The following is a 26,440-nucleotide window of genomic DNA, read 5'->3' as shown; positions in this document are numbered from 1 at the left end:
CTTTCACAAGGACATTTCCACACAGACTATCGTGACGGATGCGTCTCCCTGGGGGGCGCTTTCCGGAGACTTGCAGATTCAAGGAACGTGGTCCCTGATGGAGTCCACGTATCAGACCATTTTCCGGGAACTCAGAACTGTTCACTTGGCGCTGAAGGCGTTCTTCCGTCCTTCCAGACCAACTCTCTGCTTGTACAGACGGACAATACGACCACAATGTATTACCTCAACAAGCAGGGGGGGTTCAAGATCGCGCACTCTGTCGCAGGAGGCGCGGGCGATCTGGCGCTGGTTTCTAGCCAGAGGACTGACGATAACGGCTACCCATCGGCCAGGTGTGCAGAATGTTCAGGCAGACGTGCTGAGCAGACTGATTCAGGAAAACCACGAATGGGTCATAAACGTACTGGGAGAAGTCTCCGGCATATGCTGAGAATTCGCCTCCAGGTACTACCTGCGCGGAAGCTGGGGAATGCGTTCTGGATTAACTGGTCGAACAGCTTTCTGTACGCTTTTCCACCCTTTCCCTTGATTCCGGCGGTGTTCATCAAGCTGTCCCAGTCCAGGGCGCGGATGATCCTGATTGCCCCGGACTGGCCCAGGCAGTGGTGGTTCACGAACCTGCTTCACCGGTCTCTCCGTCCTCACATACGGCGGCCTTGTAGGCCGTACCTTCTCACAAAGTTCAGGGGGCAGATGTTGCACCCCAACCTCTCGTCTTTGATTTCGGCTGCATGGCTCCTGAGTTAGTGCAATATGGCCGTTTGCATCTACCAGAAGTTTGTATGGACATACTGAAGGAGGCTAAGCATCCTTCCACTAGGACTTCTTATGCTTACAAGTGGAAGAGGTTTTGCATCTGGTGCAAGTCCAAGGACAATGACCTGACGACGGGTAAGGAAGATGTCATCCTTCCGTATCTTCTACACCTGGCGCAGTCGGGCCTTAATGTCCACTCCATTACGGTTCATCTTGCTGCGCTGACTGCCTACAGGAAATGCGCTTCAGACTTCCTTCTTCCAGATCCCTGTGAGCAAAGACTTTTTGGAAGGCTGGAAGAAAGCATTCCCTCCTGTCTGGCTTCCTTCACCTTCATGGGAATTGAATGTGGTGCTGTCCAGATTCATGAAGGGGCCTTTTGAACCTTTTCATAAGGCTTCGTTGCAGCACCTGTCCTGGAAGGCGGCGTTCCTCGTGGCCATCACATCGGTCTGCAGGGGGAGTGATATTCAGGCGTTGGGTTGCCAAGAGCATTATACTGTATTTCATGCTGCTAAGGTTGTTACGCATACTCAACCTAAATTTCTTTCAAAGGTTATTTCTGATTTTCATGTCAACCAGACAATACCTTTGCCTACGTTTGTTCAGAATCCTGCATCTCCAGCAGAAAGGTCCCTATATTCCCTGGATGTTAGGAGGGTGTTGGAATTTTATCTGGATAAAACCAGAGATATTCATAGTTCAGATCAATTGTTTGTCAATTATGGATCAGTCAGGACCGGTCTTGCTACCTCAAAACAGTCCATCTCTAGGAGGATTGTGTCCTGTATACAATTGTGTTACCAAAAGGCTAATACGACCTTAGGAGGTAAACCTAAGGCTCATTCCACCAGGGGCAAAGCTGACACGACTGCTTTGCTACTTAATGTTCCAATTGCAGAAATCTGCAAGGCCGCCACTTGGAAGTCGGTCCATACCTTTGCTAAGCATTACTGTCGGGACACTGATGCCAGGGCAGATGCTCAGGTTGGGCAGGCTTCGCTGTGATATCGGTTCGCACAGTAGTGGTGTTATTTCTCGGTTCTCCACCGCCGCTTTGGTGTGGGGATGGGCTTGCCATTCTATTCACAAGATTATGACTATACACAGAGATCCCCTACTACAGAAGGAGTAGTTTCTGTCCTGTAACTCCAGTTCTGTAGTAGAGGTATCTCTGTTATAGTCATAAGCGCCCGCCCTCCTCCCCGGTGGAGAGAGATATTCATGTAAGAAATGCTACAGGTCTGGCGTGTTACGCCTTCAAAAAGAACTGAAGGTGAAAGGGACCTGCACTGCATTCTGGGATACTGTGAGGCTTCTGGAAAGTTCTCTTAAAGGCACAGTATCCTGTTTTGAGCCACATAATGGCAGCCTATGGGGCTTGTCTGTCCACTCCTTCCTCTCTATCATTCCAGAGAGTTTTGCTGTTAAAGGCAAGGTTTTCTTTGTGGAAAACCCTGGACAGGCTGTGCTGTTTGTGGTTTTTGGTGGAATTTCTAGTTGAAGTATTGGACAGTGAAGCCTGTGGATATAGGCTGCATTATCTGTCTTTAAATTCTCTCTTAAGTGTCTATGCAGGTCTGCATGTTTTGACAGCTTAAGAGATTATTTTTGATTGCTCCGCGGTCCGCGCACATGGGTGGGACTATTCACTAGATTATGACTATAACAGAGATACCCCTACTACAGAACTGGAGTTACAGGACAGAAACTACTCCTTCCAACCCCAGATTGAAACTGGTACTAACAACCAATAGACCGAGAATCTTAATGATATTATGGTGCCAATACTGACATTTTTTGATTAAACTCAAGAGTATAGTGGCTGCTGTTCCTCCAGCTGATATTCACCTTCTTAAATTAATAGCATGAAATGCACTAAAAAACATATATAGAATATTGAATTTTTTGTTTCCCCAAATGCCATTGAACTGCCGAACTCTTTCATGGACGGGTGTCTCCTGCGTGGAAGTGGCTACATGCAAATAATAATAAAAACAAATTCCCGAAGGGCATGGAGCACTCGCTGGGGCCAATTATCCAAACTTTATTAGCATACGCGTTTCAGCATACCAGTGCCTTTCTCAATGCTCAGTTCGTGAAAGAAATGTTAACCAGAAGGCTTTTAAATAGATGTCTCTCATGCTCTGATTGGGCAGTGTAATGTGGCTGTTCATTGAAGGGGGACTACGATTGGTCAATTCAAAACCATTGTGGCAGTCCTTGTTCGTTCCACTGGTTATGATTACACCCTCCTATTTCTTCATAGTAACATTTTTCCCCTCTTTGGGTGTGAGCAGTAATACTTACCATGTTTTGTCCATTGTTGTAACAATAATCCTAACATTTCAAAAGTTAAAATCTGTATCCTTCGTCCAGCCGTACACACATGATTTAAATGCAGGTTGCTGTTGGTATCAGGACTTGAGGATGTCACATGTGGTGTTAACCAGCACACCAGTGGGTCTTGTGGTTACTCTGCTTCTTGGACCACATTTGTTATTCCTGACGTTGTAGAACAGGCAGGAAGATATACTAGTTGTTACTGATACAGACTTCCCCCTCTATTCTTTAGGAATTCCTGTTTTCCCCATGAGAGCGCCTTTCAAGTGTTGACTCAATATCGATGTCCAGCCCTGACCCGATCGTGTGATGTAGTTACCCTGCACCCTTGTCCTGATGAGGCCCAAATGATGAGGCCGAAACTTGTCGATTGCATTGAATAGAGGAGTCCAATGGATTAGTACATGCTAAGAAATTTGATACAAACAATGTGGATTTACTCCGAGGTCGAATTGTTTACCTCGTGTGTATTGGACGACCTCGTAGTCGGATTGCTTATAATTATGTAGCAACCACTTGGTTCTAAGTTTGGGGTAGGAAGGAATGTATTCTCAAATGTATTTTATTGTTTTTTGTTAATGTTTGTGTAATTGGTTTAATCTCTCCTTGTCTTGATGTATTTTATGTGTTGAAAAGAATAAGAAAACAATTAAAATCATTTATAAATTGTTACTATTGGAATCGGAGGTGGTATGTGTAATAATGTTAGATAGTCAATATGAAGGGACTATTTACCAAAGAGTAGGATTTAATTTGTATGCGTCCTATTGAAATTTGTGCTGTATCGATTCCTCTGCATCATTTTAGTGTATAGTTTGGTAATATCTATGTCACACTCTGGTATTAAAACATAAATACATTTGTGAAAAAGTGTGTATTGTTTGGATGGAACAGGTGTGAGTTAACTTAAACCCCTTGATTAGTGCTTGAGCTGGATGTTCCTTAGATTTTGTAGACCTTAGAATAAAACGTTAGTAGAGTTGTTATCCACATTATCTCTAGAGCCATTGATATAGAAGAGTTTAGCTGTATTCTTCATTATTACTGTCTCTGAAGATAATATAGCATTTGTGTGCCTCAAGTCTGTCTGCTCAAAAAGGAGAGAACTTGTTAAGCTGCATGTTAGAAAAGGTGGCAAATCCAGTGACTAAACATCAGTTCACCTCTCCCTAGCCATCAGATCCCTATCCATTTTGATGTGTAATAAAATTGCTCTTTTCTTTTCTCTTTTTCAGTCTTTAATGCAGTGTGTTGGAGAAAGTGTTTCTCAGTTTAAACTCAAGTCAACTGAGGAACCCAAGATTGTTGCGTTCAAGACTTTGATAACACAGTTACTTAACTGTTTATGCAACTGCCCAAAGGTAAGTGTTGTCTAATACTTTAATGCATTTTTTTACTTTGAAATCATTTGTCTGGACACCGTGAGTCTAGTCTTAAAGTTTTTTGTTGTTCTTCACAGAACACCCCGAGCAAAGTTACATCAGATTTGTTTCTCCGACTGCTAACATCAAGACTGTTGAATGACCTTACTGATATCTGCAAGCATTTGGTGAGTACATGGTAGCCCCTTGTTCCAATTGCCTGTCCAAGCATGTTTTGAAATGTGTACATGTATGTCAAGGAGGAAGACATATGTTGGTTGTCAAGTGTTAACTTTCGACTTTTAGAATTGGAAGAAAGTGACATTGGAAAATAATGACTAGATGATTCCCAGATTTTATATTGTGGGCCCCAGCCAATACCCAAAAAGTATGTATTTAGAACTTCCCATTTAATATCCTGGTGTACATATACATTTGGTTACCTTTTTCACTGCCTAATTCATATAGAAAATCAAGAGTTTGCTGTTCATTACGTTTAAATCATCCATGACATCAACAGGTCCTCTAAAATAGTAGAAATACTACCGTTTTGCAAAAAGAGACTAAGTATTGTTAAGTTCCAAGCTTTAGCAAGATCCAGAGCTAAAACTAAACATGTTTTGCCACTTGTTGTCAGATCTCTGGATTATATGTTCATGACTTGATGAGATATAGAATTATACTTGTTACGTTTATTTAGCAACGTTGCATCCGGAGTGTTTTTCTTTTATTTTGTTTTATCACTATGGCAGTCCAATCAAACAATCTCAAACTGGAGAGTTTCTGACAATTCCCAGTTTCTTTTTCATTATGATTTTCGCATGGTAGGTCTATGGTCAATGAGCACATTATTTTCTCTTCCTTTCCAATTTTGCTATCTTTTGGAACCAGGAATCTTCCTCTTCAAAGGTTTCTCCTTCAGAGTTATGGTGCTTTGGCTTTAGTCAGCATTGTTTTTGTGTCGATGTCTTCGGCTTCTTTTAAGTCACAGTTAATGGCGGGAAAGGTTTACCTATTGCCCTTCATCTCTAGCACACATCACATGGATGCAAGAGCATTGCATTTAGCGTAGGATGTGGCCGGGTAGCAGCCTATTCACATTTTGCATTTCAGACTTTGCAAGGTCCCCCTGCTGCTGCTTGCTTCATCTGTTTTAGGTGGTAGCTCTGCATTACATTTGTGCCTCTGGCATTGACACTCCTTTAAGGTACCCAGCAACACAAATGCTAGTTATTTCAGTGCCAAGAAAGTGTCTACAATATCTAGATGAAGAAAACATAAATGTGACTGGTGAAAGCTTTCAAATGTCTCCGCACCTGCCAATCGCTCGGGCTGCATTCCAGACCATTGATTTCTGCCCACTATTACATTTGAGACTAGCCACATGCAATTTAGGCTTCATCCTGCTCTATTAAAAGCAGTATAGCTTGAAATGCTAAACCATGTCCCTCTGTTTGGGTACACAAGCTACTATACACTATTTCTGTGTACTTGGGGCTCATCAGTGATGTAAAATCTGGCTTCTGTGGGAGAGTGAGCATGGTACTCACATTTGGGCATACCTGTCACACTTAGGACTTCACACGGAGGAAAACTGACTGATTTGCATTTGTCTGATTTAGTTTAGTAGCACAGTGGTTGAAAAACGATGGACAGAAATGCTTTGTAGTGGTCAGTAGTGACTGATTTTAATTTACGTGTTCCTTCCATTACTTTTTTGTTTGTCGCAGTAGATGCCGCAGCTGAAACGATGCGCCCATTGTGGGTCTCATGTCAATTGTGCAGCAGGACTTAAGCTGGACCTCACTTATGAGACACAAATAAGCAGAAACTGGCTTTGGTTTGTTTTCTTTCTGTCTGGAGAGGGATAATGGCCTTCCAATTATGGCTGGTGTTCTCAAAGAGGGATAGGGCCAGACTAGTTCACATTAGGCTGGTCTTTGTCTAGAGTGTTACATTGCATGAAAAACAGAAATAGAATGGGCTAGAATATGGATGAGGTGTTAACTCGTGGATGAGATAAATGTAAGTGTTCCTTACTTCACTGTTTGTTGTTCTATCAACTGCAGGCCATTATTGAGACACAGAATCCTTGCTAGAATTAGAATTTATATTTTCTACAGTGTGGCAGTTATACTAATTGTTTCGGAAACACCGTCCTGGTTATGGCACAATACACCCAGCATGAAAATTGCCCAATAAGGAGTATGGATCACTGCAGCAAAAGGAACATTGTTATCTGGAAGTTTGTTATGTTTATATATGGTCTGTTTTGCATGAAGCTAGGTACAAAGCATCCGAGTAATGTACAAGAAAAGAAGTTTGCAACAGAGTTGTAGGACTAAGTCATGATTGTGTAGCCTGGCAGGGTTTCGTCCTGTTTTTGTCCCTAGAAGTTAGTGTGAGTTTGGCACCTAAATTGTTAGCTAGGGATCACTGTTATTTATGGGGGTTGAAGCCGACTGAGATGTGGCAGCTAGCAACCTGTGGACACGGGGTGATAAGTTCTTTGTTCCTACTTCAAAACTGGTTATCTGAGTATTATGACATAACAAGAGTATGTTCTTTTGTAATATTTAGATGTGGAAGCATACTTTACATCTCATGTAGATTCTGAATCCGTCTTTGTTAAACGTGCACTATCCATCCAGAAATATTAAGGCCCATTAGACTTTATTTTTTGTTGAAATGTGCCCAATGATTCACTTAGTAAATCACTACAACCATGTTTATACACCAACAAATAGTAAAGACATTACTTACATTTGTTTGTCAAGTTTGGTGAAGGCTGAGTTGTGAACTATGCAGTTTTTGTGTGCAATGAGCTGTGGTTGTTTCCTGAGCTAAAGCTCATGAAATGGTACTTGTTTTGACTGTTATTTTTGACTTTTAGGCTTGATCCTCAGTGTGAAAAAAGAGGGCAGAGTATATGGTAGGAGTGATCAGGTCTGAAAGCATATTTTTGGGTGTAGGTTCAGCATTCAACATAGAACGATTCTTGTGGTTAATAACCCCAAATACCTAAACCACTGCCTCTCAGACTTACAGCCTACTTACTGTCTGCCCCACATTCTGATGACCTGCCCAGCATTTCTCTGTCTTTGCATGGATCAGCAAACTACATAAATGCACTTCAAGGGATTAATAGAACTTCTAGTCTACCATGTTCTTTCCTTCTATAGCAAAGTAATCCTTGCCAAATTTCCAGCTCAAATTCATAACCTAGAAGTGCAGTCGAAAGAGCACTTACTCTATACTTAGGGTGACCATCACCTTCCAGCTTATTCTGGAAATTGTTTCAAATCCTTGAATTATGTTTATCAGCTTAAAGCATTCTGGGTGTTGTAGTCTTGTTTTGCTTTCATTGACGTAATTAGACTAACTCACCTGAAATCATTGATTTGTAGATGAGTTTCAGGACTAAAGACCATGTCCTTATTAACCTGGAGTGAGCTTTTTTCAGTGTCCATAGCCATCATCCTGGGCATATGACCCTAATAGGCTAAGATATTCAAAGAACACACCTGATTCAAGTTACTAAAAAAACTAAGCAATAAAGTTCTTTTAGCCAGTGACCCATGTCTAATAAAACAAGCTTGCATTCAGACAATTCAATTCAATTGAATTTTATTGTTTGATCATTTAAAATCATACTGTATGTAAAAGCTCCTATCATACGTTCTAATTAAACTAAGCAGTTGGATCTTTGTAAATATATATTGCTATATGTATTAGTTTTTATTTTGATTGACCATTGCTTTATACGATTTGTCTTTTTTAAAGGTAACCTGCCCTGGAAGTCTGAATGAATCCTCAGTAGATGTGATGGAAGATGATTTTGAAGAAAGCAGAATTCAGACAGAAGAACAAGCTGCCATAGACCTGTTTGATGATCACAGTACTCTTGAGGTAGCTGATGCAAGTGAACCAGGGGAGCTGCATAATGTAACGGGTAAGTTGAAGCAGCATATGTATGGTTGCGATTTTGTTGTTGTTGATATAATGTCATCTTATTCAATTGTTTTTAATAAACTTATAAAAGTGCACAATTTCATTCAAGTTGCTAAATACCTAAAAACGCATTCCAGGACACTGGTAGCAGACTAAAATCATTTTTGTATAATGTAACATCTTAGAAATTTGTGGCCAAAAGGGACCAGATATATCCTGTATGATTTGGTTTTCGTAAACATCTTTAGAGGTATTTTCAAAATACATCAGGCAGCAGATGGGAAAAACTTAATTGGCGTAGGGTCTAAAGAATTAAGCAATCTTATAGAAACTCAGAATATCCATTTTAGTCAGAAATCTCTTCATTAGCATGTACTATATGAATTAATTAATTTTTAAATGTGATGTTGATTTTTCACCATGAACTGTCAAATGAGTATGTATACAGTCTTGTATTGAAAATTTGATGGATGTTGAGACTGGCTTGTTCCCTACATGCTATGTGGACATGCCTCTCTGCCTTTGTTTTCCCTACTGTGAGTGAAACGTGTATCCTGACTTTCTTTTGGTCCAGCTCTCACTGAATCCTACATGTAAACTGCGGTCTAGTCCCAGACGTGAATGTGAGACCCAGAGATTGACTCTGAAGTCAAGTGATAAACTCTAAAATCGTAAGCCTTAACTCACATGAGACTACTGTTAGGGAGCCTCGGATATATCTATACTACTATTATAAAGAGAGAACTTGCACCTTTTGGCCAGGTAAACTCGGGAACCACAGCGCCAATCTACACACCCGATACATCTATGAAAATGTCAGGGTGTGTAGATGGACATAGGCTATATAAATTTTTTTTAAAAAGTAAATAAAAAAAATTAAGTTTGAAAACAAAGTAGTCCCCTGAAAGTAGCGCCGGCCGGGACCTAGCGCTGGCCGCGATGCGACGTTCGTGATGACCGCGACGTGCGTGATGACGACGAAGGAGGAGCGGCGGTGCAGTGACGAGCTGCTGTGCAGTGAGGAGCCGCGGCACAGGTAAGGAAAGGGAAAGTTTTGGAGCTTTTCCTAAACTCTCAGTGCGAGACTGTGTGGAAAATGTCGGAGCGGGAGTGAGTCGGGCGGGAGGGAGTCGGGGCGGGAGGGGGGCCTGGTCCGTGTCCGTGCATGGGCATGCACGGACAATGTTGGGGCGGGCGGGGGCCTGGGCGGGCGGTTTGCCCTGAAGCCTCATTGCCCCCAGGCAACCCTGGGGCGGGCTGCTAGTATATATATATATCTCAAACAAAATTACTCCCAAGTGAAGGCACCTCTCATGGCATGTTAAAATCCTTTTATTCAATGACTGCAGACAATAACAGCCACTCTCTTAAAACAAAATCCATCACCAGATGAGTTTGAAGCTTAACCTGCCCTTGTTCACTGGCATCAGCATGGAGAACGGCAGTGTCAAATACGGAACACCTGCAGCACTTTTGAATCTACTGTACTGCCCCAGTGGGCGTATGTAAATTGCATCCTGGTTATTGCAGTCCACATTCTAATCTAACGCCAATGGGTGTCGCCATGCCCCATTAGTTTATGCACGTTTTTACCCAGTAGGTGGTTGAAAGTACATGCTTGGGACTGTATCCCAAGCATGAGGCTAAAGATTGTAAAATTTGCCGCACCTTCCCTTCTAAGACTCTTAGGTATAGGGAGGCAAGAGTACTGTTGTGGCTTCAATCCTCCTCAGCTGAAGAGGATGACAGAGCCTCAACTTCCAGCAAGAGAGCAAGATCTCAGGACAGTTCTTCTAGTGAGGGGAGAAAACATCTAAAATCCTCCCACTCCACTTCTGGCCATTCTCAGAGGTCTCCTCCTATGTCCTCCGGGCCTTCAAAGTCTCCACAGACTTTTGCTCTCAAGGACTCTCACAAGCAATCTTCAAAAACATTGAGTAAAAGCCTTTCTAAATCTCTGGCTTACACTCCATCGTCAACAGTTTCTGTCACTTCTACTGCTCCGTCGACGGCAACTATCTCTACTTTGTCAATCACATCTCCTATTCTGTCTACGAGGATTTCTGTGACTTCTAAAAAGACCGTCGTCGAAGGTTCGTCGACGAAAACCCCATCGACAAAGTCTTCATCGAAGCAGACGTCTAACGAAAGCTCCGTCGGCGAAAACTGCGTCGCCGACGAGTGACGTCCCATCGACGAAGAAACAGGTACCTTCTACATCGTCGACAACTGCTTCCTTGACGATTGTCCTGTCGACGAAGAGCTCTACTCCGTTGACGAGCCCGTCTACGATGATTCCGTTGACGATGACCCAGTCGACGACAATTCTGTCGACGACGACTTCGTCTGCGATGATTCCGTCGACGGCGAGCCCATGTCCGTCGATGGAGAACACGTCGTCGACCATACCATCTACAGGGCCATTACAAGCTACAACTAAGGCCTTAATTGTAGCTCCAACTTACTCGACTCCTATTCCATCTAGGAGTTTTCAACTGAAGACATATCAAAAACCTGAATACTGTACTATTTCTCCTCTTACTTAGTCTTTTAGAAACATATGCGCAAGAAGAGGATGGCGATTCCGAGGATGAGGATGAAGAAGGACCCTTTGGAATAGCTCATAACCTTCCGAGCTCCATATAAAATGTCAAGACGAGGATGAAGAGGAAGAAGATTACAGCAAGCATTATTATCAAGAGGACATTGTGATTCCACAACATAGGTTGTACCATAGACAAGTGCATCAGTCCGACACCAGCCATCTGCCTCCTAATCTGATCCAGGATTTACAAGCCATGTTCGCAGATTATAGACTACGATTTCCACCACAGCAGGTGCTCCCTCCACCTCCTCCTGTGGCAGTTCCAGATCCTCTACCTACTCCTGGGACTTCAATACCGATGCCTCGGACTACTGAACCTTCTAAGGGACGTCAACCTTCACAACCTCTTCAGGATCTAGATAGTTCCTTTGAAGAGGAACCTGAGGAAGGAGAATTACACGAGAATCCTCATGTGGATCCATGGTATTCATATATTATTCCTATGCCTTCGCCACCGATTCCCCAACCATCTGATTCACCACCAGAAGATATAGGGGGTTTTCACAATCTCATGCAGAGGGTAGCTGCCAGATTTCAGCTTCCCGTTACCGTGGAAACCACAGAATGTTTCCTTCATGATTTTAAAGAAGAATCTAGGAAGGTCATCTGAGCCATACCTATAATTGATTACATATGGAATGAAGGCGTCAAGAATATGAAAAATCCTGCATCCGTGCCTGCGGTGCTTCCACGGATAGATAAGAAATATTGGGCTCCAGCTAATAGCCCTTCTTGTCTCATTGGTCGTCCTAGACCAGATTCGGTCATAACCCAGGCTGCCCAACAAAGGTCTAAGAATCCGGCAACACCTATCACTACACCGCCGGATAAGGAGGGGCGTCGATTAGACCTCATTGGGAAAAAGTTTTCAACTATGGCAGCTGCTTCCATCAGAGCTGCTAATTCCCTAGCCATCATAGGGCGTTATGACCGTCAAATGTGGTCAGATATGGCTGGATTGATTGACCTCATGCCTGAAGACAAACGTCAGGAAGCACGGAAGATCTTGTTAGAGTGTGAGCGTGCTGCTACGGAAACTATTGACTGAGCACTGGACATTGTAAATTCGAGCTTTAGACCGCTAGCTGGAGCTGCGGTTCTCAGGCACCAGAGTTGGCTCAAAGCCACAACCTTCAGACCAGAAGTCCAGATGAAGATTTTGGACTTCCCTACAGTATAAGCTTGGAACATTCGGAGGCTCTAAGGAGCGTGGTTATTCCTCTAGAGGAGGTTACCAACAGCAGAACAGGCAGTACCAGCCCCAATATAGGCAGAACTATCAATCATCCTATCTCCAATCCAATATGGCTGGTTTCTCTCGCCAGGGAGGTAAAAAGCGATCCCAGAACCAAGGGCACGACTCTGGCAGAAAGCAGTGATCTTAGCAGGGCGCCATTCACACCTTCTCCCCTTCCTGTGGGCGCGAAAATGTCAACATTTGTGGACAAATGGCGAGAAATCACCTCCGATCAGTGGGTTCTGGACCTAGTGAAAAACGGTCATACCCTAGAATTTGTCACCAAGCCGCCTACCACTCCGCCCAGGGGACCCTCTCCCCCTCGTCTTCACTTACTGTTCAAGGAAGCTTGTTCAATGCTCCTCGAGAACGCCATAGAAAAGGTCCCAACACATCAGAGGTGGACAGGTTTCTATTCTTGTTTTTTCCTAATCACAAAGAAATCAGGAGAATGGCGACCGGTCCTGTATCTTCGCAACCTGAACAGATTCCTCAAAAAACAAGGATTTCGCATGGTCACTCCCTCAGATCTTAGGTTGCCTAAACGAGGTAGATTTTCTAGCTTCTCTGGACATGGAAGACGCTTACTTTCACATCCCAATCCATCCCAAGCATCGCAAGTATCTCCGCTTCACTGTGGGTGGCGCCCACTATCAGTTCAAAGTGCTCCCGTTTGGGCTGAAATCTGCTCCAAGGATCTTCATGAAATGCCTAGCTCCTGTGGCAGCAGCATTACGATCCTGGGGAATCCAAGTATTCCCGTACTTGGACGATTGGCTAATCAAAGGTCCTTCAAAGCAATCGGTCAAGACTTTCATTGCAACATGTCAACATCTCTTCAAGTCTCTGGGGCTGTCTGTTAACAAAAGCAAATCCCAGTTACGTCCAATGCAAATTCTTCCTTTCCCTGGTGCTTGTCTGGACACAATCCAGTGCAAAGCATTCTTGTCACAAGAAAGACCGCTTTGTCTTCAGAAGCTAGCACTTTGGGTTTTCAAAAAAGTCAGTTTCGGTCCGCATGTTCGCCTCGCTCCTGGGGATGTGCTCTTCGGCCATAAACCTCGTCCCTTTGGCAAGACTCAAAATGAGACCTCTGCAGGAAGAACTACACCTTCAGTGGCAGCAAGCTGTAGGTTCCATCAGGGACATCATCAAGGTTACACCACGCATGGTAAACGCTCTCCACTGGTGGTCACAGAGAGTCAACCGGGCAAAAGGACTCACGTTCCTCCAAGAGGTTCCGGATTTTGTTTTGACCACAGATGCCTCCATGGAAGAATGGGGAGGTCATCTTCAAGACTTGCAGATACAAGGCAAATGGTCTCATCAGTGCAATCAACAACATAACAACAGTCTGGAATTGCGAGCAATTTTTCTATCCCTGCAAGCTTTCTTTCCAAGGATCTCCGGCTCATCAGTGCTGGTTCGGACAGACAATACCACCAGCATGTTTTATGTAAACAAGCAAGGAGGGACCAAATCGACAACTCTATCAAGAGCGGCTCGAGAGTTGTGGGAATGGTTTACGCTGCACAACATAACTCTCAAGGCGGAGCATGTCAGAGGCCTCAACAACACCCTGGCGGACACACTCAGCAGGTCCCTATCAGACTGTCACGTGTGGGAACTAGAACACACTCAAATGAGCAGGAAATTCCAGATTTGGGGCATCTCGACGTTGGACTTGTTCGCAACAAAACACAACAAGAAATGCTGATATTACGCCAGCAGCTATCAGCAACAGGGGTCAAGAGGGAATGCCCTGTCCATGCGATGGTCAGGGATTTGTGCCTACGCTTTTCCCCCAATACCTCTAATCCCAAGAGTGTTATGCAAGATGAAATCGGAAAGCTGCTGTATCATCCTCATTGAACCCCAATGGCCACGTCAGTATTGGTTTCAGGAGCTTCTTTTGCTGTCCCAGGACCTGCCAATCCGTCTTCTTCCAACATCTACAATGCTCTCGAGGAACAACGGACAGATGGTTCACCCAGATCCTCAGTCTTTAAATTTGCACGCATGGCTCCTGATTTCCTAGAGTTCAAGGACCTTGACATACCTCAGGATTGTCGTGATATTTTAGCCAAATTACGAGCTCAAAGCACAATTAAGACGTATCGTCTTAAATGGAAGAGGTTTTGCCATTGGTGTGAGAATAACAAAGTTCATCTGACAGAAGCTCCTGCGGAACAAATTCTTCCCTATCTACTGCATCTAGCAAAATCTGGACTCACTTTCTCATCAGTTAAAGTTCATCTCGCCGCACTATCCAAATTCAGGAAAAGTGCTGCTCGGCCTTTCTTTTGTTCATCTTCATTAATTAAACAATTCATGAGAGGAAGGACTCTTCCGGGCATTTCCTCCGATACGGCCCCCTCCTCCGGAATGGAAGCTGAACACGGTCCTTACACAGTTGATGGAACATCAGTTTGAGCCCATCCACAAGGCCGAGCTCCAATTTCTCACATGGAAAGTTGCTTTCCTTCTAGCTTTAACGTCTGCCAGAAGAGTAAGTGAGATTCAGGCCTTTACCTGAATCAAAAGGAACCATTTTTAGGTCTCGGGCCTAGCGTACACTGCGCTGTAGTGTCACGCAGACAGAGTTCTTTTCTCGGAGTTTTGAAAATGGACCTAGGAATTCCACGCAGCTCGTGCGTGTTATTTCCTAGGTCCATTTTCATTGGCCTTTGCGTGCGTGTACTTTTAAAACAGAACACGCTATAGGCCATGGGCCATCGCGTAGCTCTGCCCATGGCCTATTGGTGTCTGTTTCAGGCACCAATGGCCATATGTCTTAAATTATTGCGCCGCTATAATTGAAGACATATGCTTGCAGTACAAAAGCGACCGCGAAAGCGATCGCTTTCAGTGCTGCTTTTTTTTTGTGTGGAGTGCTTTGATGCTGGTTTTAAAGAGAGGTGCCTTGTGAAATTGACAGCTTGAAGTACTGGAGGTAGCTTTCTGCCTTGTTGCTGAGTAAAGCAGAAGGCTATTGGCTTGCATACGCATTGGTGCTAGCAAGGAGTAGACACATGGTGAGTAGAGAAAGACCCTCTGAAGCACGAAGCTAAGGCTCTGGATAGCTATTGTTCACAAGAATTGAGACTCAGTATGTTTCAACACGAGGGATCGTTTGCACCAAGATGACGGGTGATGTGACGGGGAAGCACAGGTAATTTGGAACACAGAAGTGTGAAAGATCTACCTTGCTTATACAGAGTTTTTTCTTTAGGGGCAAAGACAACTGTCTGAGGAAAGGCAGCCCTCTCGGTACTTGGGGCGGTGGGGTTGGAGGGAGAAGGGTGGAGTATGGCCGCAGAGGGTGATGCGGGTGGTGATGGTGCATTCTATTCAGGTGAAAAGTGCAGCTGAGGACATCATTTTAAGATTCTGATGCTGCCTCTTGACTTCCTTACGAAAGACAGACTGACAAAGGGAGGCCCAATCTCTCTCATGCCTTAAGAGCTTGATTTTGTAAAGGATATATACACCAAGGCTGCTTGGGTGGTACAAGGGCCAGAATGTGCACGTTGCAGGCTGCAGCAGAGCGTGTGCCTACTTTGATGGGGGAGCCAGTGACCCCCTGTCTGCATGCACTGGCTGACTGCTGAGGGTGCTTTTGCAGGCGGGTGCCTCTCGATGCCCTGCGGCGCTTCGGCAGGCCTTGCGCTTTCTGTCAGGCATTATCATCGGATGCCAGTCCGCACCACTGATGCTCAGTTAAGGGCCGCCGAGGAGTAACCTATGAACCGGCAGCAACAGAGGGTGACCTGACCCTCCGCTGCAAGGGAGTGTAGAGCTGCAGAGCGATGAAACCAGCTGATGCTTCATGCTGTAATGCACATCCACGGCCTGGTATCAATAACAACACTCTGGCGTGTACCTGGTCTCAGAGGCAGGAGGCTTCAGAGCCTCCGAGAGGCATGGTGGGAAAACACATCGCTTGATCAGAGACGCCTATAACGGGAGACTGCCACTGGATTTCCTGATATAGTGTAACTGCTAGAAGACTTCTTGGGCTGGAGCAGAGTCGTAGCCGGAAGAGCAACTGTTTCTGTTCCAGCCCAACCAGCCTTTCTGAAGCACGGTCCCAGTTAGCCAAGTTTGACTTATCTTTTTAGGTTTTTCCACTTCTCCCTCAGGCAAGATATAAGGAGCATAAATGCACGCACATGGTTGCAGTTGTGTGTGTGTGTGTTCTTTTTTTTAACTTTTGAGGCTCTTAATGTCCACTCCAGTCTTATGTGTTTTCTCATGAGGATTGTCATGACTGCGAAACATCTGTTCTGGATTTTATATCCATTGTAGCATACCTCGTTCATTGTTTTGAACTAAAACAGTAAACATCCTGCATTCAAAGAATTTACTGTGTGCAATTTTAATTTAAATTTTGATTCAACGTTTCAATGCGTCACCTCGAGCACCTGTGTTATGCCACTAAAAATAAATCAGTTTGCAGATGTTAATCACTGTAACCAAACGAAAGGAGGCGGACATGTGGCGTCTGGCTTCAAAGGCACAAACCCCAAGTTCAGATCTTGGTTCCTGCACACATCCAAAGCGTGCCTCCTGAGCGGGCGTGCACATTGAGATCTTAGAAGCCGAACTACCACAGAAGTCAGCACTTTACAGACAAAAACGGCAGTAACAAAAGCATGTTGTGTCTAAGCTCCCAAACAATGACCCTTGCCCAGTTGGTTGGGTCAGCACCGAAGCAGAGAAATGCTACTCTCACGAGATGGGGAGGAGCCTGCTTCTGCCTCGAGGGAGGAGGAGCAGTATCTGGAATCCATTCACAGAGGAAACTGCCTTTTATGGTAAAAGTGTTACTTCTGTCTGTTTCTCTCCCTTCACACACCCACCCCACCCCCTGAAGCAGAATCCAAGGCCTGGTCAGGACTGGACTAGTCAGGACTAGCCCTCTCAGAGGTGGCCCCTTTAGCGAAAAGTCAGAAACAATTCTAAAAGGAGGTTTTTTTTAAACAAAGACTAAATAAAAAATACAGTTCACATCGAGTGCATTCGGCAGATGGGTCCAGATTTGGTAAATGACATCTGTCCCCTCAAACCTCACTGTGGTGCCGAAAGACTACAAGCCCCAGCACCACTTGCTTCCACTCCGCCCCCTGCTCTGGACTCAGCCAGGCTCAGACTCTGAAAGCGAAAGTGCCGCGGGCCGAGTCACCTTGTGATCTGGGATCAGAGTGCTACGTCTGCGAGGAGCCTCTCCTCCCACCCAGGCTGGCCGAAGATGTGTGTGTGTAGAGTGAGCAGTGTGTGAGTGTGCAGGGTGAACATTGTGTGAGTGTGTAAGGTGATCAGTGTGTGAGTGTGTAGGGTGAGCAGTGTGTGAGTGTGTAGGGTGAGCAGTGAGCACTGTGTGAGTGTGTAGGGTGAGCAGTGTGAGAATGTGCAGGGTGAGCGATGTGTGAGAGTGTGTAGGGTGAGCAGTGTGTGAGTGTGTAGGGGAAGTGTGTGAGTGTGCAGGGTGAGCAGTGTGTGAGTGTGTAGGGTGAGCAGTGTGTGAGTGTGCAGGGTGAGCAGTGTGTGAGTATGCAGGGTGAACAGTGTGAGAGTGTGCAGGGTGAGCAGTGTGTGAGTGTGCAGGGTGAGCAGTGTGTGAGTATGCAGGGTGAGCAGTGTGTGAGTATGCAGGGTGAGCAGTGTGTGAGTGTACAGGGTGAACAGTGTGCGAGTGCAGGGTGAGCAGTGTGTGAGTGTGCAGGGTGAGCAGTGTGTGAGCATGCAGGGTGAGCAGTGTGTGAGCATGCAGGGTGAGCAGTGTGTGAGTGTGCAGGGTGAGCAGTGTGTGAGTGTGCAGGGTGAGCAGTGTGTGAGTGTGCAGGGTGAGCAGTGTGTGAGTGTGCAGGGTGAGCAGTGTGTGAGCGTGCAGGGTGAGCAGTGTGTGAGCGTGCAGGGTGAGCAGTGTGTGAGCGTGCAGGGTGAGCAGTGTGTGAGTGTACAGGGTGAACAGTGTGCGAGTGTGCAGGGTGAGCAGTGTGTGAGTGTACAGGGTGAACAGTGTGCGAGTGTGCAGGGTGAGCAGTGTGCGAGTGTGCAGGGTGAGCAGTGTGTGAGCGTGCAGGGTGAGCAGTGTGTGAGTGTGCAGGGTGAGCAGTGTGTGAGTGTGCAGGGTGAGCAGTGTGTGAGTGTGCAGGGTGAGCAGTGTGTGAGTGTGCCGGGTGAGCAGTGTGTGAGTGTGCCGGGTGAGCAGTGTGTGAGTGTGCCGGGTGAGCAGTGTGTGAGTATGCAGGGTGAGCAGTGTGTGAGTATGCAGGGTGAGCAGTGTGTGAGTGTACAGGGTGAACAGTGTGTGAGTGTACAGGGTGAGCAGTGTGTGAGTGTACAGGGTGAGCAGTGTGTGAGTGTGCAGGGTGAGCAGTGTGTGAGCGTGCAGGGTGAGCAGTGTGTGAGCGTGCAGGGTGAGCAGTGTGTGAGCGTGCAGGGTGAGCAGTGTGTGAGCGTGCAGGGTGAGCAGTGTGTGAGTGTGCAGGGTGAGCAGTGTGTGAGTGTGCAGGGTGAGCTGTGTGTGAGCGTGCAGGGTGAACGTTGTGTGAGCGTGTAGGGTGAGCAGTGTGTGAGTGTGCAGGGTGAGCAGTGTGTGAGTGTGCAGTGTGTGAGTGTGCAGGGTGAGCAGTGTGTGAGTGTGCAGGGTGAGCAGTGTTAGTGTGCAGGGTGAGCAGTGTGTGTGTGTGTGTAGGGTGAGCAGTGTGTGAGTGCAGGTTGAGCAGTGTGTGAGTACAGGGTGAGCAGTGTGTGTGTGCGCAGGGTGAGCAGTGTGTGAGTGTGTAGGGTGAGCAGTGTGCGAGTGTGTAGGGTGAGCACTGTGTGTGTGTGTGAGTGTAGGATGAGCAGTGTGTATGAGTGTGTAGGGTGAGCAGTGTGCGAGTGTGCAGGGTGAGCAGTGTGTGAGCATGCAGGGTGACCAGTGTGTGAGCATGTAGGGTGAACAGTGTGCGAGTGTGTAGGGTGAGCAGTGTGCGAGTGTGTAGGGTGAGCAGTGTGTGTGTGTGCAGGGTGAGCAGTGTGTGTGTGTGTGCAGGGTGAACATTGTGTGAGTGTGTAGGGTAAGCAGTCTGAGTGTGTAGGGGCAGTGTGTGATTGTGCAGGGTACGAAAACGCGAACTAAGTCCACCACACACACACACATAACACCACACACATAACACCACACACATAACACCACGCGCATAACACCACACACTCATCGCCTCACACTCACCACCTCACACTCACAACCTCACACTCACCACCTCACACTCACCACCTCACACTCACCACCTCACACTCACCACCTCACACTCACCACCACACACTCACCACCACACACTCACCACCACACACTCACCACCACACACTCACCACCACACACTCACCACCACACACTCACCACCACACACTCACCACCATAGACTCGCCACCACACACACAACCACATACACAACCACACCGTCAGTGCACACTTTCACCAGACACAGACACCATAAGTCATCAGTTCACGCTTTCATCGGGCACAAACACCACCAGCCGTCAGTGTACGCTTTCACCGGGCACAAACACCACCAGCCGTCAATGCACACTTTCACCAGGCACACGCACCACCAGACGTCAGTGCACACTTTCACTAGGCACACACACCACCAGCCGTCAGTGCACACTTTCACTAGGCACACACACCACCAGCCGTTAGTGCACACTTTCACTAGGCACACACACCACCAGCCGTCTGTGCACGCTTTCACCAGGCACACACACCTCCAGCCGGCAATACACGCTTCCACCAGGCACACACACCACCAGCCATCAGTGCACAATTTCTACAGGCACACACACCACCAGCCATCAGTGCACACATTAATTTTTATTTATTTATTTTTATTTTCAAAGTTTTATATAGCGCGGACAAGATCTTCGCAGATATCAGAGCGCTTTACATAGAAGAGTACATGAGGGAACAAAGTCAAATAGGTAAATCAATAGATCATACAGTACAGAAGGGTACATGAGGGAGCAAAGTCAAATAGGTAAATCAGTAGATCATACAGTACAAATAATACAAATAGGTGGCTGCAAAGCCAATCATGTGAGTGATAAGACAACTCATACAAATAAGTAAAGGGGTCAAGCAAGTAATACAGATCAGTGCAGGGTGTTAATAGGGTTCGAGATAGTAGATCAAGTGTATTTAGCCATAAGGATAGCTTTTACTTCTTTTTTAAAGAGTGTAGTGGAGGAGATAAGCCTGGTTTCGGGAGGGAGTGAGTTCCAAATCCTTGGCGCCATTCCTGAGAAGGAGCGCTTGTATGTTTTTTCCTTCCGGAATCTTCAAGGTTTCAGCAGAAGATTGTTTGTGCCTCTCGTGTTTCTGATTCCCCCAGAGATTGTCAATTTCTGAGCAAGGTAGCCGGGTGAATTTAGGTGTACCGCCTTGTGTGTCATGCAAGCGATTTTCAGATGTATTATGGCTTCAAAAGGCAGCCAATTCAGGGACTTCAAGTCAGGGGTAATGTGGGAGTGCTTTTTTGACCCAGTGATGAGTCTCGCAGCAGCATTTAGAGACGCTTTTAGTGGTGCGATTGTAGTTAGTGGGAGTCCGCAGAGGGCGGTGCTGCCGTATTCAATTCGTGGGATGACTAGTGCTTGTACCGCAGTTTGGAAGTCTTTGGCTGGGAGGAAGGGTTTAAGTTTCCTCAGAGTATTGATCTGGAAGTTCGCTCCCTTTGTTGCCTGGCTGATATGTTGCTGCATGCTGAGATTGGTGTCGAGTGTTATGCCTAAAGATTTTGCTGAGTCCACGATGGTGGGTTGGACATTGAGTGCGGTTAGGAGTTTAAGCCAATGTTGGGTGGTGGCTATCTTCGCTGGAGGTGAGATCAGAAGGAACTCTGTTTTCAGGGCATTGAGTTTGAGGTGATTGTCTGCAAGCCAGGATTGGGTGCATCTGATCGTTGAGTTCAGGAGCAGGATGTCGTTTGGTGATTGTAATTTGAGGTAAAGTTGGGTGTCATCGGCGTACATGTGAAAGTGTACATTGGATGCTTGTAGCAAGGTGGTGAGAGGTTCCATGACTAGGTTGAACAGAGTTGGGGATAGAGAGGATCCTTGGGGGACGCCTAGCGTTACAGGTATTGGCGAGGACATCAGGTTGTTGCTCTTGAATTTCTGCGACCTGTTGTGCAGAAAGGAAGTGAACCATTTGAGGACAGTTCCAGATAAGCCCATTCTTGTGTTTAGTAGTTCTAGTAGATTCTCATGTTTAACGGTGTCGAATGCGGAGGAGAGATCAAGAAGGATGAGGAGGCAGGTGTCGTTTTGGTCTAGCATTTGAAGTGCGTCGTCAATTATGTGAGTCATAGCAGTTTCTGTGCTGTGTCCTGCTCGGAAGCCTGACTGGTGAGGGTTGAGGAGATCGAATTGCTCAATGTGTTTAGTCAATTGTAGTTGTGCGCATTTTTCCAGCAGTTTGGCGAGAGTGGGGATATTGGTGATGGGACGGTAATTGTTGAGGTCAGAGGGGTCAGCTGTTGGTTTCTTTAGTAGAGGTGTGACCTGACCAACCTTGAGGGAGTCAGGTATGTTTCCTTGTTGGAGAGAGCTGTTGATGATTTTAGTCCAGAGAGGGAGAAGCAAAGGGGTAAAGTCTTTTACTGCGAAGGCAGGGAGGGGGTCCGTGAGGTGATTGGATGGTTTCAGGGTGCTGAGTAATTTGCCAATTTCTTCTTCCGAGTATGTGTCAAAGGTTGACCATGTAGCATTGTTTTTTGGTTCAGCGGGTGCTAGGCATTTGGATTTGGAGTAGAGGCTTGCGTCAATGAGGAGATCGCTTTTTATTTTGTCAGTTTTTTGGATAAAGAAAGCAGCGAAGTCTTCACAGGAGGGTGCCTCACGACCAGTGTTGAGTGGTTGAGGTTGTTCCTTGGATTGCGATTTGATTAGCTCAAACAGTTTTCTCGGGCGGTTTTTTGCTTGGTTAAGTTGGAGGCTGAAGAAGTCGGATTTTGAGCGTTTTATTTTCCTGAAGTAGGCGTTTCTCTTTTCCTTCAACTCCTTTAGGTGCAATGCGGAGGGGGCTGATCTCCAGGTCCGTTCTGCCATTCGCATGTCTCTTCTATCTTCGTTGAGACTCCCGTCGTACCATGGTTTGGAGATTTTAGTAGAGACTCTTTTTAGCTGCATAGGTGCAGCCTCATTAATTATAGAGGTCATAGTGTTGAGATAGTGGTCCGTCAGAGTTTGGACGTCCGAGGCGCCTGCAGGAGGGAGTAGGAGATTGCAACTGTTAGGGGGCAGAGAGCCTGGGTTGAGCTTTTTCGTGTCTCTTTTCCAGACTTTGGGCTTGGAGAGTTGCGTCGGGTTGACTTTGACTTTTTCGTTGATAAAGAATGTGATAATATGATGATCTGACCAGTCACAGGGTTGGATGGATTCGAGTTGGATAGAGTCCTCTTTGGAGATGATCAGGTCGATGGTAGAGCCTTTCACGTGGGTCGGGCTGTTGCATATTTGGGTGAGGTTAAGTGCATCGAGGAAATTTTTAAGACTATTTACCACCGCGTCGTTGCGGTCGTTCCAATGGAGGTTGAAGTCACCAAGGTATATTTGGGTGAGCTGGCGTCCGGAATTGGTTGAGATCATATCCATGATTTGTTGGGAAAAGGTGAGGTTGTCCCTGGGTGGGTGGTAAATGCTGTGAAGAGAGCATATCGGTTTGCCCTCACTAATAATGTCGAGGCAGATGTATTCCCAGGATGTTGGTGATGGTAGGGATGTGGAATTGACTTTCTGAACAGAGAGGTTATTCCTGTATATGCATGCGATACCGCCACCTATTTGGCCTGTTCTGTCGAGCCTGATAATGTGGTAGTTAGGAGGAACCAGAATGTCCATTATGGGTGTCGAATATTCAGTTAGCCATGTTTCAGTCAGGATGATTAGGTCAAGGTCCCGCGATAAGAGGAGCTCAGCAATGGCTGCCGAGTGTTTCGTGGCCGATCTGCAGTTGAGAAGAGCGCACTTGAGACGGGGTGTGTAGAGGGTGTTAGATGGTTCTAGCGAGAGAGGGACTTTTCTAAGGTTATTAGGGATGGAGAATCTGCTGTTTAGTGTGGGTGGTCTAAGGGGATTTGGGTGTATCGTGGGAATGTTGCGGTGTGGGGTGCTTGTGTGAGTTTGGGGGACTGGGTCATAGGAGCGGAGAAGGGTGAGTGTGTCGAGGTCAGAGGAAGAGTTGTGGGTGCGGCGAGGGCGGTTGTTGCGATTAAGAGCTGGGATTGATGTGAGATTGGGGGATAGCTGGGTGCAAGAGTTATTCGGAGGGGTGGGGGACAAGTTTGGCTGGGAGGTGTAGAAGTGTGAGGGGTTGCAGGGGCGATGCGGGGGACGAGGGCAGTTGCTGCGCCTATGAACAGGGATTGACGCCTGATGTGTGGCGTGATGAGGGTGGGGGTCCGCCGGCGGAGTAGGAGACAATTTGGGAGGGAGGGTGGAGGAGGGTGGGCGGTGTATGGGGCGAGTGGAAAGTAGTTCTTTGATGGCGTGAATGTCTTCTTTGATCTGAGTGAGGGTGGCCGTGATGTATTCCATCGTGGGGTAGGTGGTGGTGGGGGTGGGAGTGGCGGTCAGGGGTGACTGGCTAGACAGGGGATTCGTGTGCAGGAGGGAGGGCGGGCTGGTGTTCGAGCAGGTCTGCGTTGTGTTGGTGTGCGGGATGGGGTTAGGGATGAGGGAGGTTTCGGACGGGAGGGGTGTGGATGATGTAGAGAGGAAGTTGATGTTATGGGTGGGGGCATTGGTGGTAGGCGGGGGGGACAAGGTGAAGGTTGGGAGACTGGAAGCCGTGGTGGGGGTGTAAGGAGGGTAGTGGGGGCTGAGAGTAGGAGGGGAAGTGGGATTGGAGATGGTCCTGTTGAGAGGAGGGGGAGTTAAGTTAGGAGAGGGGGTATGTTCTGCGAGGTTGGTTGGAGGGTAATGAGGACTGAGAGTGGGGGGGGATAAGGGGGGGAATTGTCGGAATGCGTGTTGTTCTGGTGCTGGACTAAGTTAGGTGTGTTATGGGTAGGAACTGTGCTGTCAGCGGTGAGCGGGGTGTTAATGCCCGCTGTAGGTGTGATAGGAGTGTTGAGGGTATGTGTGGAGGTCCGCAAGTTGGTAGAAGGGGCGAGGGAAGGAGCGGTGTATGAGGGGGAGTGATCTGTGTCTGTGACGGCGTGCTGGATTGGGGTATTGGGGAAGTGGGTAGGGGATGGGAGGTCAGGGGTGGTAGGTGTGTCCCTGATTGAAGAGTATGTGGCTGTGAGGTCATGGTTGGTGGGACTGGGGGAGATATGAGTGTTTGACCGTGACTTGGAAAGGTGTTCTTTGAAAGTGGGGAACATGTTGTCTAGCAGTTCCAGGTTCCTGTCTGTGGATTGTGATAGGACAATCCCGTTATTGTAAATAGTGATGGTGGCTCTGCCTGGAAAGGCTTGGGATGGTGAGATGGTGAGAGTTTGGCTGTGAGCGGATTTTCTAGTGGAGGAGACGGTGAGTAGGGAGAAGAACGCTTTTCTCCATTGAGCTCTGCGTGTAGTGTGGAAGATGATATCGGTGTTCAGGGATCCATTGACCGGTGAGAAGTAGGTGTCAGCAAAGGGCGTTTCCGAGTGTGACTTAAGGAAGTTGTGTTTAAAGCGTTTGGCGGCTTTTTTGGTGAGTGATGGTGGGTAGTTGATTTTGTATGTGTGTTTGCCGATGGGGTCCATGTTTCAGGATTAGGTGGGTAGGAGAGGAAGCAGTAGTGTACTATAGTGGTACCAATGTGCAGAAAAACATGTGTGTAGAAAAAAACAGGTGCATATAGTAGGATACACATTAATAAGTTATAAATTACAAAGTGACACTAGTAATCAACAGTGCATATAGTAGGTGCATATAATAGGATACACATTAGTAAGTTATAAATTACAAAGTGACACTAGAATCAACCAGCATATCCAGGATGCAAGAGTGAGCAGTCGGGCAAATGCATACAGTAAATTGTTAGGTACAAGGTGTAAAAATAGGCATAATACTGATAATATATAATATAAGGGTGGGATACAATGGGAGAGTGCACTAATGCACTATAGTTGAAAATATTGATAGAGTATAGAGGAAGGAACCAGATATAACAATTTACATGAGTCAAACTCAAAAATCGAAGGTGACATTGGTTGTCAACCCAAATAGTGTGAGGTAGCAATCTGTGCATTTATAAATGTTCAAAATACAAGTAAGAGTGGCACTAGTGAGGAATCCTAATATATAAGGTAATAACCTGTGCATACAGGTGTTCAAAATACTGATATGGGTAAAGTACTGCAATGGTATGTAGGCGCTCTGTCATATTTAAGGTAGTAATCTGTGCAATACAAATGTTTAAGATAAGGCTAGAGTGTACTAATGCAATGATGGCAAACACTATCATGTATGAGGTAGCAGTCTGCGTAGTCCAAAAATTCAGAAGAGGCTAGTTGAGCAATATTGCAATAATACAGTAATAGGGAGACATTCTTTCAAATATGAGGTAGTAATCTGACCTAAACAAATGCTAAAACTGTAAATAGGAGTATAATAATACAAACATAGGCCGACAATCTGTTCTACTAGTCTAAAATGCTAATGTTCTACTAGTCTAAAAGTCTAATTGTTAACGCATCCACAATTAACTATTGTAGCAATCGCAGTATGGTGCACTTTACTTTTAAACATATTAATCTAAAGCGCAGCATGCCACCATTGCTACAATTCCAATCTAACCCACATAATTCCACTACACACCAAATGCATACACTCCATAGCACATGGCTAAAAGACATTGCCATTTACAATGCCATTAGCTCTAACTCAAATAAATCCGAGACCTATCGCATTTCCAATGTTTGTTGCATTTCTCTCAGGATTATGTGACCTTAAGAACTAATCCTACTTTTATACCTAAGGTACCGTCACAATTTCACCTCAATGAGCCGATTAAGTTACGAACTTTCTTTCCTAATCCCTCTACACCAGCAGAGAGAGCATTACATTCTCTTGACATCAAAAGATGCTTAAAATTCTATCTACAAAGAACAAACAGATTCAGAAAATCTGACCAATTGTTTGTGGCCTATGGTCAAGCCACTTTGGGAACTACAGTCACAAAGGCCACGATTGCCCTTTGGATAG

At 46.0% G+C, this 26,440-nt stretch overlaps 1 protein-coding gene across 1 annotated transcript in view; it reads left to right on the top strand.

Moving 5' to 3' along the window:
• Positions 1-26,440, top strand: part of ATM (ATM serine/threonine kinase) — a 1,399,724-nt gene that overhangs the window by 360,043 nt on the left and 1,013,241 nt on the right. The window contains exons 15-17 of the mRNA XM_086935231.1: positions 4,338-4,463; positions 4,562-4,651; positions 8,247-8,415. Of these exons, the coding sequence (XP_086791357.1) occupies positions 4,338-4,463; positions 4,562-4,651; positions 8,247-8,415 (385 nt within the window). The remainder of the gene's footprint in view (positions 1-4,337; positions 4,464-4,561; positions 4,652-8,246; positions 8,416-26,440) is intronic.

The sequence above is a fragment of the Lissotriton vulgaris genome, chromosome 8 (genome assembly GCF_964263255.1).
Source record: "Lissotriton vulgaris chromosome 8, aLisVul1.2, whole genome shotgun sequence".
NCBI classification, from domain to species: Eukaryota; Metazoa; Chordata; class Amphibia; order Caudata; family Salamandridae; genus Lissotriton; species Lissotriton vulgaris.
The sequence above is the reverse complement of the archived record's forward strand: the minus strand, read 5'-3'. Positions and strand labels throughout refer to the sequence as shown.